We start from the raw sequence: 15770 nt of genomic DNA, 5'->3' as shown, positions 1-15770 counted from the left end.
CAATTTCTAATAAATATAAATATTATAATGTCACTTGGAAATGATAAACATTTGAAGTTGTATCAACGAATCTGGATTCTTTAAGAGACATTCTGAATCGTTTAAGAAGAAAATCATGTCAATATCACTGAAAAATGATTTAACGACTGCTATTTATGATTTCTCCGAAACCACTTGAATTAGAAGAATGAAATTAGAAAGACATTAATAAAATTTTTTCTCAGATTTTATTAATTTATTTCCGCACATAGAAAAAAATAATAACCTCACTAATCTCTGTCATGTACTGTACAATCAATTTGACGAAACGCGATGACATTTACCAGATGAATATTCCGATTTATTAATTTTTAAATTTTTTTATGAATGAATGAATTAATTAATTAATAAAATTAATAAATAATAAAATTAACTTTTTTATATAATTTATTTATTTAACCTTGTTTAACAGTAAAAAATATTTATTTGAAATTCATTTTTATTTTTACTCTTGTCAGAAGAAAACATTTTGTAATAAACAATATATGCCTACAGTGGTCTGTTTAGGTATTTGAGAATACGGTTGAAGCTCAAGGCAGATTCAGGGAACTAAGGAATGTGTCCACTGTTGTAAAACAACAGTAAACACATTCATTAGTCCCCTGTTGTTTTTCTTCGAATATGTCCTTTCTCCTAAAGGCCGCCACACACGTTCAGGAAATCCTTTGAGGAATAACTGTGCAGGCCTGGCCTTGAGGAAATTCAGAATTTCCTGTCGCCCACATACGAGGAGGATAATCTCTCAGTTAAATTGTTTTATTGCCCTGTAAACAAAAGCTCTCTCCCCGATTTTAAAAGTCGGTGTTGTCATTTTATTGCACTTAGAAGGGTTCGATTCGTGGAAACAGTGCACGTGTTCAAATCAAACTGCCACTTTGTATTCTTTCAATTTGTCGTTCGACATCCGTTTGGTTTCTCCTGTCTGTGCAGGCCTGACCTTGAGGAATTCCTGAACGTGTGTGGGGGAAAACTGTACAGTTTCGGCGGCCTGTACAGTCCACCGGAGTAGAAACGAAAAACCATTTGATTTTCCTGCACAGTTTTGGACTGCGCAGGCCGACCGGAACGTGTGTGGAGTCGTGTCGTTCAGTTTTGAGACCGCTGAGTAGTGAGAACAATGTCCTGTGAATTTTTGGAGGAATTTTTAAAAATTTACGAGAGCGAACCATGCCTTTGGCATGTAAAAAATAAAGAGTACCACGATAGAAGCAAGAAAGAAGCTGCTTATTTACGTTTAATTGAAAAACTAAAAGAAATAGAGCCAAACGCTAATAAAGAAAGCGTTGTAAAAAAAATAAACAACATCAGAAGCGCATACAGAAAAGAAATTAAAAAAATTAAAGCGTCAATTAAATCAGGAGCAGGAACTGAAGATATATACAAACCAAAGTTGTGGTACTTCGAATTATTAAGGTAAGCTTAAATTTTTAACAATAAAATACGACGAAAAATTAAGCAATTTATTTAGTTGTTTGTATTTTAAATTAGGTTTTTAGATGACCAAGATACGCCTCGAAGCAGTCGCTCCAACATAGATAGTGACGATGATATCGACATTGGGGTATTGTAAAATTTGTTTTTTTAATATAATACTTATATTTGTGTCTTTTGTGTCATAAGAAAAAAATTGAAATATAAATATTGTTAAATAAATTAATATGTCATTGTTCATTTAAGTATATATGCTGAGTTAAAAGTACAAAATTTTTATTATTTTAATGGCAATACAATATTTGGTTACAATTACAACGTTGATAATGTTTAAATGAAGTTCAATTGCCACGGAATTTGGCCTTCATTTACAAAGTAATCCATAAAGTCTTCTCTCACTTTTTTTGCTAAAAAACTTGTGTTTCCTGGATTTTTTCGAGCCAGTTGCGAGTCATTTTTGAGTCGTCTGTGTTATAACCTAAAATAGTAGTTCCGACATCAGTATTTTCGTGATCAAAACATTCTGGAGGAGAATAAAAACTTGGCACCGATTTCATTAAAAAGTTGTGCAAAACACAAGTAGCCATCACAACTGATTCGATTTTACGAGGTTGTAAATTAATTGCCGTATGAAATATTCGAAACCTCGATGCCAAGATACCAAACGCATTCTCGACAATGCGTCTTGCTCGTGATACGCGATAATTATATATTTTTCTATCTTTGGAAATTAGATCTCCTTGTCTAAACGGTTTCATCATATCTACCCTCAAAGGAAAGGCATCGTCAACTACAAATACATAGGGCATACTTCTACTACTGTTTCTGACTTTACTTTCAACAGGAATATTTAACTTATTGTTTTCAAGTTTTTCAAAAAGCTTGGTGTTTTTTAGAACACCTCCGTCTGAAACTCTACCATTGGTACCAAAATCACACATGATGAATTGATATTTCGCATCCACAATAGCCAGTAAAACCATGCTGTGTCTTCCTTTGTAATTATAAAATTCTGATCCACTTCCACTTGGAGGAATAATGTTGATATGCTTTCCATCCATTGCTCCAAGGCAATGCGGGAAATTCCATTTTTCTTCAAAAAGTTTCGCTATATCCATCCATTCTCTTTCTGTTCGTGGAAACTAAAAAGCAAAAAAATATAAATAAATAAATAAATATCTGACTGTTTTTAATTTTGTGTGACGAACCGTGTTAAAAGATAATCAATTTCCTTTACTACATTAATAAAATTGTTATTTTAGGATAACGCTATGGATAATACAACGGAGGAGAATCATAGCAGCGACGATATTATTACTCCATCAATAATCGCAACACAGGATTTAATAGAACTTTCGGATGATACACCAGTACAGACGCGACGCAGCCGTCCCCCTAAACGAAGTCGAGTAGACCAAGAATCGTTGACGAACGAAGTTTTATTAACCGTGAAAGATCATTTTAACAAACCACACGTTCAAGATGATCGTTTCGATATTTTCGGCAAGAATGTTGCAATCAAATTGCGTGAACTCCCAAAGCAACAAATGCTGATTGCCGAAAAGTTAATAAACGAAACTTTATTTCAAGCGGAGTTGGGAACTTTAAGTTTATCGCATAAATTGGTGTATGAACAGCAACACTTGCCACATCAATTTTTTCGTTATCATCCACCAATTTCTACCGGTTTCGGTATTACTAGTTGTCCCCCTTCCAGCACTTCCGTCCAAATTCATCATGATAACATTAATTAATAATTAATATATGTAATTTGTATATGTTAATGTGTAATTTGGCATTTTTGTACGTTATGATAATAAATATCTATTAAAAAGAAAAGTTTGTTCTTACCTTTAAATAATCTTTATGAAGGACTTTGTAAATAGCATCACATGTTTCAGGTATGATGTAGCCAAGAGCTTGAGGTGATATTACTGTTGAAAATTTGAGATCTTCAAAACTTCTGCCAGTTGCCAAATATCTTAAGGTCGGTCGCCGTGAGCCTCTCGTGTGGTGAAATTGCTGCTCGCATTACAGTATCTTGTTTTTTTATAATTGGTGTAACCAATGATAATAGATTTAAATACGTTTCTTCGTCCCTTCTTAAATAGTTGTGTCAATCTTTAGGTACTAACTTCAATTCTGAGATCAGGTTCACATGAGAATACGATCCTCTTTTTTTAAGCCACTCTTTACACCATAGACTCCTACGCACATGTTTTTTCTTGCGAGTTTTAATAGAATTCGTTGCCAATAAGCACCCAAAAATAGCCAGTACGTCGTCATCAGATGCCATGGCCGACTGACGAACTGAGAGATTAAATTGTACTTGCGATAATGTAAAAAAAGATTTATACAGGAGAAACCAAACGGATGTCGAACGACAAATTGAAAGAATACAAAGTGGCAGTTTGATTTGAACACGTGCACTGTTTCCACGAATCGAACCCTTCTAAGTGCAATAAAATGACAACACCGACTTTTAAAATCGGGGAGAGAGCTTTTGTTTACAGGGCAATAAAACAATTTAACTGAGAGATTATCCTCCTCGTATGTGGGCGACAGGAAATTCTGAATTTCCTCAAGGCCAGGCCTGCACAGTTATTCCTCAAAGGATTTCCTGAACGTGTGTGGCGGTCTTAAGGAATGTGTCCACTGTTGTTTTTTGAAGAAAAACAACAGTGGACACATTTCTTAGGAGGGTGTTTATAGCCTCAGAACTATAAACACCCTCCTGGATACAACACTGTATGCACATCCTCAAGTGTTTTCGAAAGTTATAAAATGTAATGGCCGAATGGCAGAGACAGTAAAAGTGTCAATATGCTGTTTCGGGATACCCGGATTACAGTGTGTCAGGACTTTTCATGGATGGAATGATCTAGATGTGTCAAGCCCATCCTTTATCATCCATTATAGATATAGATATGACCAAACCCTTGAAGGTTAGAAATGCCTACGAAGTGGAAAAGAATCAAAAACGAATACTAAAACTTATAAAATATAATTAAAGAATAAAATTTAATTTTTTTTAAATTTTTATATCTATTTAAAATTATTACTAAAATTTAAAACAGGATTTGATACAATTAATTCTGCTTCTATTTCATACGTAGGCTGTAATCTTGCTTTGTCATCAGATTCTGGATGTAATCAATTACTTGTATAAATTACAAACATTGTTATTAATTAACTTGATTTGTTCATTATTTCGTCAATTCAATACGTACCAGCAATCTGTTGTAATAACTTTTTCTCTAATTGAAAATCGTTCTACAAAAAAAATATTAATTAGATTTTCTAAATCCGTTGTGTGTCTTATGTGATCTTCAAGCAAATTTAAAGACAATCAGGTTTCTAAAGGTTTTACCATTCTCTCATATTCCTTTATTTCGTGTGTGAACTTTTGTTTGTTTTTATCTTAAAAAATATCTATTGAAATGTCATTAGTCATTTATTGAAAAATTAAAAATCTTTGATAAATGTTAGTGAAAGCGCTAACAACTTTTGCTGCACGACAGGTAGGCCTAAGTGGTCGGTACTGGACAACTGCCACGTGGTAACATTTTGGAGATTGTTCGTTGTATACTGTTTTATACTGTAAAACTAATACAATTTATCTTAACATAACATTACTACAGACAAAATAAATTTTAACATGACACCAACTACTTATCTCCAAAGTAGAATTAAAGCCGTGAAAATAGCTTTTGACGCACTAAATACCAACAAGTACCTTTTCTGGCTCGTAGTTCCTACATCTCTAACAAAACAAAATAATCCCCAAAGTATATGACCTATGACGATCTGCGTATGTCTGTAGATTGATGCTATCCAGCGCCAGTAGCGAAAAACTAGCAATGGTCGTTACTGTAAGACAGTCGGCGCTGTACGACTCTCCCCTATTCCTCCAGCAGCCATAATACTACAGCTCCTGTAGATTAGGCTACTCGTGTTGCACAATGATGACTGATTCCGATTTTGCGAATTGCAAAACACAAAACGCCTTCTCTGCAAAGTTGCCATTTTCTTTTACGGCGCTTCCTAGAACTATTAGACAACAAGATGTTTGAATGCATGATGGGAATGAAACTCGGATAGTTACTTTATCGATTGGTGTACATTGCAAATAATAATTAGTATAATTACAGTAATTTAAAACTGTAACTGTATAAAATAAGGAAAATACGTTTACATAGGTATTGATGAAAGATATATTGTAGGAAAGTAGTTTTGTACATTATTCAATATGTTTACGGAAATCATAACAATATCGTAATGAAATAAAATGAGGAGAAGCATGAAAGTTGAGAAAAGTTCAAAGGAAACCTTCCGATAAAAGGTTGAGAATGGTTGCCTTATACCACTAAACCAATCCAATACATTATGAGATTGTCAAGCCCACAATGAGAGACTGGTTGATGAGGAACGTGGCCAAACATATATCTCTGTAGGCTGCTACTTTCATCTCTTTGGCCATTCGGATGGTTTACAGCTGTTCTATTCTCATCAATATACCTGTATAAAATTTAGCATTTTAAGAGTAATATATACCGTATGTGATAAGATATACATACAGCATATTCTTACAATATATCACATATGTATATATTATTTTTAAGATGAACTTAATATCATTAGACTTCTAATGCTGATATAACAGGATGTTGCCTACGCAAGTAATCATTCATGATATCAAAGTTTTAAATTTCAATAGAAAAATTTTGTTTTTGGCTCTACGCTTCTCTTCTTGACTCAAGTGATTATGAATTGTTTCTCTTTGACAAAAATCTTATATATGAATGTTATTAATAACGTGAGTGATTTAACAGTATAAAAACCAACTTTACAGAATATTAGAAATTGATACTTTACTTTATTTTTCTAATAAAAATATAAATATTCTCGACATATTAAGATAGAAATACACCAGGTGCGTGATTTTGTATTGCTTATAAATTTACATCTTAAAATAAATGTTATTTTTCATTTTTAGATAGTTTATGAGAAATGTGAAAATATTAATTCTTTAAAATGTAGCTAAATTGTACTGTAATGCAAATCATTTCTATTTTACATTTTAGAAATTATAATAACCAATTACCTTAAATTTACGCCTGAAATTTAAGAGATAAATTTTCATTAATGAGAATTTCCTTTTTTTATTTTTTTCTTTCCTATTCAATTTCCTTTGCTCTATTTTTCCTTCTTCCTTTCGGAATCTGATAAGAAATAAATATTATAACAAAAATATTTGAAAAATCTATTTAAAACTTAATCAGTCTTCTAATTAACAATATTAACGTTTACAATATTTAACAAAATTTTGATTTAGAATTTTTAAAATAAAGCTTTTAATGTATTTTCTACTAAAAAGAAGTCACTGTTTGCATAAATAGTAAGATCACTGACTTGAGGAGTGGAAGGGTCAAAGTTTCTCTGATAAATTTTAGAGAGATTCAACTATGAGATTTTTGTTCTGATTTGTTGCTGTTATAATGACAGAAATTTGTATCAATATTAGGTATTTCAAATGAAAAAGTATGTTCAAAAATATCTGTATATCCATGCTTATAATTACAATTATTTTTGATTTTTGTTAAGAATTTAAAAAGTTTCTCCATAAGTAATGTATGATAAATATGTATTAATAATGCGAATTAGAAAAATTTTTTGTATTTGAGTTTAATTCTATGGGATATTAAATAACCATATTTGATAAATAAAGCAAATTAATTCTTATTTAATAAATGATAGTCTTTCTTTGTGGTTAATATGGCAGAACAGTTACAAATATAAATGTTAAATAAATATGTATTTAAGTCAAATACATTTTAATTTTATACATTTAATAGAGAATTAAAACTTTAATATATTCTCTGTATTTATTTTCTATTAATAATTTTAATGAACATTTCGTAGTAGCAAGTAGTAGCAAGCCTCCGTAGACAGGATTTTAAAGGCTGTTTTTCTAGTGCCTCTGTTACGGGAGGTTCAAAATTTGTCCTTTAATGCAAAACATATGATAGGAAAATAATATAAATTAAAATTCCTTTTTAAGTGGTAAAAAATCTGCTTTTGTAGATTTTATTCATATATTTTTATAGATTTCGGAGAAGGATAAAGTCTGCATTTGTGACTGTCCCCATCTCAACTCTCTCAGGTCAACGTACGCATACTGAAATGCTCTTATAGGAAGCTAGTAAGGTCATTTAATACGGGCCACACATTAATAAATATCTCAAAAACATTTGATCCGACTTATTTATTCGATACATTTTTTATCTATTAAGAAAAACTTATTTTTTCAAATTTTATTACTTAAAAGTGTAATAGGCCTACGAATTTTTAAAGGTTATCTCTTCATGAGGATTCTCTTGACCACAAAGAAATTTTGCCCATACTAGATGGTAATTAGCCTACAATTCCCCAAAATTAAATTTATCGCTTCAGTTTAATGATTAGAATTAAATTTAAAGTAATGAATTCAGAATTATTTTCATGAAATACAAAAATTCCACTTTAATTGTCGTTTACGAATTATGTAGGCGGGGAATAAAGTAGTTTGACTAGATTAGTGTCGCCATCTTTTGCTAGAAGTAAATAAGAATATAAAAAAGTATTTTTAAGTATTATAAAATTTATGATTGAATATTATGTTATTTGCAGATAAGTTCGTTAAATAGATTTTTATATACACACCGTATTAATTTGTGAAATGTATATGCTTAAATGAATTTTTTAGTATTGTAAAATCAAGCCTAATCAATATGTTATTCTTATAAAACAATGTAAGCTATGAATAATAATTATTCAATATAACGATTCTTAATTACACGAAATATTTAAAGTTATTTTATATAAAAGTATACTTCATAAACATCGTAATAATTTCTACGAGGCAAAGAAAAAATAATAATAAAATGATAGCTTAACATCAAGATATAAAAATATCTATGAAATTTTGACTTACGGCGATCATTTCAACTCGATAAGTGTGATTTAGATAATAAGAAATATTTATTTTTCTTACACATACCCATTGCGGTACAGCAAATGTAACAATGAATGTAACTATAAATGTTCAGAGCTTCAAAAAAATGTTAGCACTTAAATGGGACTATCGGTTTTAACGAAAACAGTACACGATACACTATAATATGATAAAAAGAAGTATTTTTTCACAATTTCAAATAGTCAGATGTTAAGGCTATTGTATCTAGTGTTAGAATTTTTCTTTTCGTTTTCTTTTTATTTTTTTTTTGAAGTATTCATATAGTGTAATGTAACCACGGTAGATTATGTCCAATCATTAAATATTTTAATAAATTTTTATACATTCAAAGTGTCTCATACTATTTTGACTAAATTTTTAAAAGTAATATTTGATATTTACTTCTATAGGGAATCGTTCGTAAATTACATAACTATATTTTTCATTTTTTACCATTTTACCCTTTATAACACTCTATAACGTTATCGCACATACCCATCTCTGAATTAAGTAATGCATATTCGCGATCAACCGCTTAACTTTATTAAGAAATAATATATAGCACGAAGTAAAGAAGGTTACATTACACATATATAGCCTAACGTTCACAGCACTGACGTAAACAGTACGGTTCGCTATGCAACACTTCAGAAACAAAAATTAATTATGTTGCAGGTTGAAACCCTAACATTTCATGCCGTTTTTGTAAACCTCCACTCTGTTGTAACGCATGGTAATGATTACTTGCATAAACACCCATCCAGGAACTTATACATAAAAATTTTCAAAAGGGACAAAGCTTGGAGCTAATTATTATATTAATAAATGTTTGGAGATATTTTTTCACAATTTATTAGACTATAAAATACAGTCGTGGTCGAGAGTGTAAGGTTACATCTCAATCACTTTTAAGATTATAATTTGTAGAATATTTTACTTGATTCCAAGGTAGGGAAAGTGCGCCATTTGCTCCCTCTGAGGACGCTCTTGCACTCATCCATAACTGCGTTACGTAATTTATGGGCATCCCATAATCTGTTTTTCTAAATAATATTCTTTTTATAAAATTTTAAATATCTAATTACATTAAACGTATTAAATTTCATCAATTAATTATATTTAATAAATCTATTTTTATTATTTTAAATTACTTATTTGCGAATTTCTTAACAATTCTGCTGAAATTTTTCGCTTGTCATCTCGAAATTGTGAAATTGTATTAATTGTACTAATTGTATTTATTAAATTACTATATAAAAATTAATTTAATTAAAAACTTAATTTTTTTAATTTAAAAATGGCATTCTACATAAAACCTTTAGCTTTTCCACGCTAGTGAATAGAAAGCTGCAATTCTTTAATATTAGATGTCATCAGTAAATAAATGAAATTTCAATAATATTTCATAATTTTATTGATGTAGTACGGTATCACTTTTTAGTGTAGAATTAATCAATTATTTGTAATAACTAGAGATTTTATTCTTGATTATTTAATGTGAATATAATAGTTACAACGTGGCAAGTAAGGATGAATGGTAAAGATAACGAAATGCAAATACATCCAAATACGGATTTAATATTATCATTTCTTCACCCCTAAAATTGTCACTCTAGCTTCAAACTGAAGAACTTCAACAATAAGAATTATATACAATGAAGAGGTCTATATACAAAATTTGAATTTGGAAGTCATTCGATTTACTGATGATGGTTTTAATGCAAAATCTTATATTTATTAATTCACAGACACCAAAGGTTCTTTATTTAAAATCTACTGGGAAGATCGATTCACAAGTATTCATTGATGCTTTACGAAGATGGCGCAATTTAGGAAGACTCTATATCGAGGTTCATATGTAGCTGAAGGTCTTTACTCAAGATTATCGCGGAATTTCAGACTTTATATCGAACTTGGCAAGATTTTCGCTGAAGATCCGTGATATTTTTGTTCAGTAATGAGAAATTTATGTTAAGTTTACATAATTATAAAGTTCTGAACATTTTATTGATATCTCACACTGAAATTAAACGTATAGGACTGAATTATTTATAGGACTGTTTTGTTTATTATATACGAAGATAAAGTTTTTATAACCGATTTTCAGTTTTGCATGCGTTGCTGGCTATCTTTTCGTTGATCTATCGAACAATATGAATCTCTTCTTGAGATCATCACTTATTTCTAGATCTTCTATATTTCATAGTTAATCTCATCATATGATTACAGAAAACAAGTTAATTTGAGATAGTGTTATTGTTCTGTTTCTCAGACTGTGGCTCGATGGTCACACCATGGAAAACTTTAACAAAATTTGGAAAAGACAAACATTGAATAATCTTCGTTCGGAGAATAAAAATCGAATTAAAACAGCATAATCAAGATCCAAATAATCGAAGTTCGTATGGTATATTCATTATTAAATTATTTTTACATATATGTATTATTTTACATATCTAAATTTATAAGATAAAATTAAATATACTATAATTTTATTATGTATAATTATATAAAACTTAATGTTTTTAACAATTGATACATTCAAAACTATTCTGTACCTTTTATTTAACAGAATTTCTTGACATTCTCTTCAGATTACTTCAAAATTGTTCTTTTCGCAAGAAGAGCAATTGAAAGGATGAGTTCAACAGTGGTCTAACTCTCTTTTACGTCGAAATCGAATTAAAAGTACATGTATTAAATATACTGTCTGTAAATTCAATCAAGTATTACTAGGGTTCGACTTAAATATTGATGAAAAGAAAACAATTATAACAGCGAAATATGAAAAAGTAGCGTACATTTTATAGTACAGTACAATATCTCAACTTTAAAAAAATAGCGTTAGACCACTGTTGCGCTCAGTCGGAAAATTTAGAATTTTTCTGAAAAACAGATTTGCATGTCTGAAATTCGAACTACCATCGGTATATAACTGTTAACTTCTGATAATATCATTGCTAATATCGTATTATGGCATCAAGAATGAACGTTGCAATCGATAGAATTCCAAACAAGGTCTGGAATACATCCTGAGTATTGATATTAATTCGATTCAACAGTTATTTAGACTCATCTATAAATGTAATTTTTTAAGATATTATATTGCCGATCAGTAAAAATGTTATGAAAATAACATTTTTTGCTCATTTACAGTTTTGTCTACATATTTAAATAGACTATTTATTACCAATTAACTAATTACTCTTATTATCATATTATTTATTTATTTTAATAAAAAAAATATATCCATGTAAAATATTTAAGTAAATAGTCTTACATTATCAGGTTATAACTAACTAAAGTTACAACCAGAGTGTAACTAACCTGTAAGTTAAGACTATTTTAATATATATGATAATTGTACTATAACATTGTACTTGTATACGTCACTGTAAATTCAAACTTTCGATGACAAATTATCTATCTTTTTACTTGTTTTCTGTATAAATATTTCATGAATTAACGAATAAATTAGTGTTTAGAAAGTTAAGTGAAGATTCTACTTAATGAATTGTTGAATGACAATTATTCAAAATTTGTCTCTGTTCAGTACTGAAAGATTTTATAAATTTTATAAAAAGGATGTCAATCAGCTGTTGTACTTAATTTTTTATCATTGATATTAAATTAAACGCAATAAAAAAATTAGTTATTTACAAACTTAATAATAAACAAACTGAAAAATACTTAATTTTGTGAGAAAATTACAGAAAAGTGAGAAAATTGTATTTTTACCACATTTCTGTAAACTGATACCTTTAGTGTAATTTGTAATAAAATTTAAATTAATATCGTCTTTTGCAGTAAGAATGTATTGTTTTTATTTTCGATAAAGACTTGACATTTAAATTCTTACTTCATTAACAAGCCTAATGTTTTGATAGTTTAACTTTTATTTGGATTATGGTTTACTTCACATAACAAAGCTCGTATTCTAACTAAAATTCAAATTCATAGTCCATAATAATCAGAAGTTATTAAGCTATTTATATCATTACAATCAAAGTTCCTAAAATTACAGTACACCTAAACAATAATTTTCCTCATATTACTTTAAGGTAGTTTATCATTACTTTTTCGCGTAATTTTGCACCTAAATATAGTAAGTGAAGGTGAAGTTGATCAGTTTCAGCACAATCACTTATTAATAAAATAAACCATAACAGAGAGCATTAAATTAACTGCACTGTAAAAAAGAATTACAATGAATGAAAAAATATACAGTATATAATACTATTTAGAGGTTTTAAATATGATACTTTGTCATTTTACAGTAATTTTAATATTTTAACGATGAATGAAAAATCCGCAAAAAGGATAATCGGGAATTCGATGTAGTTTAAAATAGAAGAATTCAAGAACATTTTTTAAATATAATGGATATAGAATAAACGCCTCTCGGTCCTCACAAAGCAGGAGGAGTCAAAAATGAAAGAGTCCTGTTCCTTACTATCATTATATAGTAAGCTGTTTTAGGATACTGGTTCCTATGGATTGGCCCCTAAAAATTTCACTTTGCTTTATTATTTCGGAAATTTTTGGCGCTTTCAGAGGAGCGAAGAACCCTGGTCCCTGTCTAGTTCTCCCTACTAATTACCTGACCAGTTTCTATTTTGGATTAGGCCATGAGTTTCCAAGCTTTTTCATGTATCGATCCCTTTTAAGAAAAATTCAATACCATATAGCATAAATTATACAATATTATATTATATATACTTTTTTATTTAAAATTATAATACGAATTTTTAAAGGTTACAAATTAAGAATTTACAAATTACTCCAAAGGTATCAGTTTACAGAAATGTGCAAAATAGTAAATATACATGCAATAGTCTACTATATAAATTTTAAAAAGCATTTTCCTACATTTATTTGAGAGCAAAAACGTGTAAAATTTTAAATATTTTTAAATAAACGTTTCATATTTGTAAAGTTTTATCGTCCCCTCAAACTTTCATCGATCAGTAAGGAGTCAAACCGACCTCGTTTGGAAACCCTGGGTTAGACCTTGCCCATAATGGGCATAATTTGTGACTAGCCACATATAATCTAGTTGTACTAATGTCTTAGTATTAGACTAACTCCATTCTTGAATTAAAAAAAAAAATTTGCATTTACAGTATAAAATGACAAGCGATGTTAATTATTTCTATAATCGTGTTTATACAATTTCTGTGGTTAAATTTTTATAAATTCTAATAATTCATTTTATCCCATATAAAGTGATTCCCACCAACCCATACGCAATGCAGTACGAAAGCATTTTTAGTTGTTAACTACTGCCACATTACGCCTATCTCAGTAGAACACCAACAAAAGTCTCTGTACTTTACAGTAATTTTAATCTAGTTGTACTAATATCTTAGTATTAGACTAACTCCATTCTTGAATTTACAGTATAAAATTTATTCTTGCATCATAATTTGTATTTTTATTTCTAATCATAAGCGTAATATTTCAGTTTATTGTTAGTGCTGATAATTTACGAAGTATTTACGCGTTGTCGCTCATTCACAGACAAATTTTCTCGACGAAACCGAAGCGAGTATACTTTCTTAATTTCTTAATTATGAGAGTGACAAGCAACAAGTTGGGGGAAATAATATTAATTAATTTTATATTTATTTATTTATTTTTAACCAAGCCTAAACTTCTTTTACAGGGATAAATCAGATTAAATTACTCAGATTATATCACATGCAGACCTCCACTTTTAATCTAAATATTGTAGTAAAACCCGATATACTTTACACAACGTAGTTTTTTATTTTCTCAGATTGTTATCTATATAACAAGGGAAAGTATTAGAATTGTACGTATCAAGCTTAATCCTCCGAAATTTTTATTTTGCAAATCTTTACACTTTGAACCCAAAATAGTCAAAAGCCGGGAAAACATTCCGTGGATATGTAGGCCACGTATGTGTGTGTGTGTGTGTGTGTTGACGTCTATGTATATTTCGTTTAATATCTCAGGACGATTAAGAAACGAAATTTGGCATGGCAGCATGTGTATAAGGGATATTACCCTAGATTAGAATCTAGGGTAAATACCCCTTTAATATTTCTAATTTAAAAATACCATAATTAATTTTTTCAAACGTAGAAAGTCTAGTCCTCACACTAGGATAAGAGCCCAATTTATAGTAAAGAATCGAAGAGTTTAAACATTTCATTAACAGTGTGCAACTTTACTTTTTTCTTGCATCATAATTTGCTTTTTATCTGTTTAAAAATATAATTCCAATAGTAATTAAAACAGCTATTAGATTTTAAAAAGTTTTCAGATATTTAATATAAGAATCAATTTCGGTTTCTAAATTATTTGTATAGATTCTGTTTGATATATTTTCCCACCATTATGAAAAATCAATTGTTTTGTGTTTGGAGTGTTTATAGAGTTTGTTATTCAGACTATATTCCAGAAAAAAATAATTTATTTTTTGTTGTAGAGACACTTTCGACTCAGCCACCATCAGCGTATAGTAAACAGTGTAGATCTTTAATTTGAAACTCATAATTCCGACTTCTATTTTATTAACGATTTGCCAGAGCTCAAATAGCCCTGGCAAATCGTTAATAAGTAGAATAAATAATAACGGCCTGAGTGAATCTGTTTGACAATATCGCTTAGAATGGCTTTCAGTTAAAGAATAAGCTGCTTATTAATATTATGAACGATTTCGACCGTGTTTATAAAGTTTCGACCATAACATATTTAAGTTTACCGTATCAAAAGTCTTGCATAAATCCATAAATACTGCATATAATTTCCTTATTTTTTGATAATATATTTTGCATAAGTCTATTAAGGATGATTATACATTATACATTTTCCTCTGTTATGGGCAAACGCATCTCAGTTGCCTACTATATTTTTGAAATGATATTAAATTCATCCATCCATTTAATTAATCGGGTGACAGTAAAACACTTTTCTAGACGTTGTAAGCAAAGCCATCGGTCGATAATTTTGAGGGTCGAATCTATCTCCTTTTTTTATAAATCACTTTTAGAGGCATTCGTCCACGATTCTAGATGGTTTCTTAAATAAATCAAATATTTTCTGGGATAAATTATTAATAAACTTATTTACTATTCAATTCGATTCATTTCATTTAATTTCATTTAAATCGTCAAATATTTTAACTCTGAAATATTCACTAGAATGTCGAAGGAGTTTTTAAAATATTTATAAATGTCAATTTCTTATCTTCCAGCTTTGTTAACTCAATCAGAAACTTTCTTAATTTTACTGTTATAGCTTGCTGTTAATACAGATGAAAGTAAATCCCTTGCACTAT

At 29.4% G+C, this 15770-nt stretch overlaps 3 protein-coding genes across 3 annotated transcripts in view; 1 reads left to right on the top strand and 2 right to left on the bottom strand.

Annotated features, from left to right (window-relative positions):
- Positions 1-13643, bottom strand: part of LOC136982671 (calcyphosin-like protein) — a 160302-nt gene extending 146659 nt beyond the window's left edge. The window contains exon 1 of the mRNA XM_067279237.1: positions 13632-13643. The gene's annotated coding sequence lies outside the window, so the exon portion shown is untranslated. The remainder of the gene's footprint in view (positions 1-13631) is intronic.
- Positions 969-3309, top strand: LOC136982716 (uncharacterized). The gene is made up of 3 exons (XM_067279287.1): positions 969-1452; positions 1528-1600; positions 2733-3309. The coding sequence occupies exons 1-3, from the start codon at positions 1157-1159 to the stop codon at positions 3222-3224; spliced, it is 861 nt and encodes a 286-aa protein (XP_067135388.1). The 5' UTR covers positions 969-1156; the 3' UTR covers positions 3225-3309.
- Positions 1878-3455, bottom strand: LOC136982656 (putative nuclease HARBI1). The gene is made up of 2 exons (XM_067279215.1): positions 3322-3455; positions 1878-2612 (listed from the first exon to the last, which is right to left on the bottom strand). The coding sequence occupies exon 2, from the start codon at positions 2586-2588 to the stop codon at positions 1878-1880; it is 711 nt and encodes a 236-aa protein (XP_067135316.1). The 5' UTR covers positions 2589-2612; positions 3322-3455.
- Positions 13644-15770: the final 2127 nt, after the last annotated feature.

The sequence above is a fragment of the Centruroides vittatus genome, unplaced genomic scaffold, assembly GCF_030686945.1.
Source record: "Centruroides vittatus isolate TY-2023 unplaced genomic scaffold, ASM3068694v2 contig_862, whole genome shotgun sequence".
Taxonomy (NCBI): Eukaryota; Metazoa; Arthropoda; class Arachnida; order Scorpiones; family Buthidae; genus Centruroides; species Centruroides vittatus.
This window is presented reverse-complemented; position numbering and strand designations above follow the sequence as displayed.

Excerpts from the sequence above, each read along its gene's own strand:
- LOC136982716 (XM_067279287.1), top strand. The coding sequence starts at position 1,157 with ATGTCCTGTGAATTTTTGGAGGAATTTTTAAAAATTTACGAGAGCGAA. Across the intron at positions 1,453-1,527 it reads TGGTACTTCGAATTATTAAG|GTTTTTAGATGACCAAGATA; the intron begins GTAAGCTTAAAT and ends ATTTTAAATTAG. Across the intron at positions 1,601-2,732 it reads ACGATGATATCGACATTGGG|GATAACGCTATGGATAATAC; the intron begins GTATTGTAAAAT and ends TTGTTATTTTAG.
- LOC136982656 (XM_067279215.1), bottom strand. The coding sequence starts at position 2,588 with ATGGATATAGCGAAACTTTTTGAAGAAAAATGGAATTTCCCGCATTGC.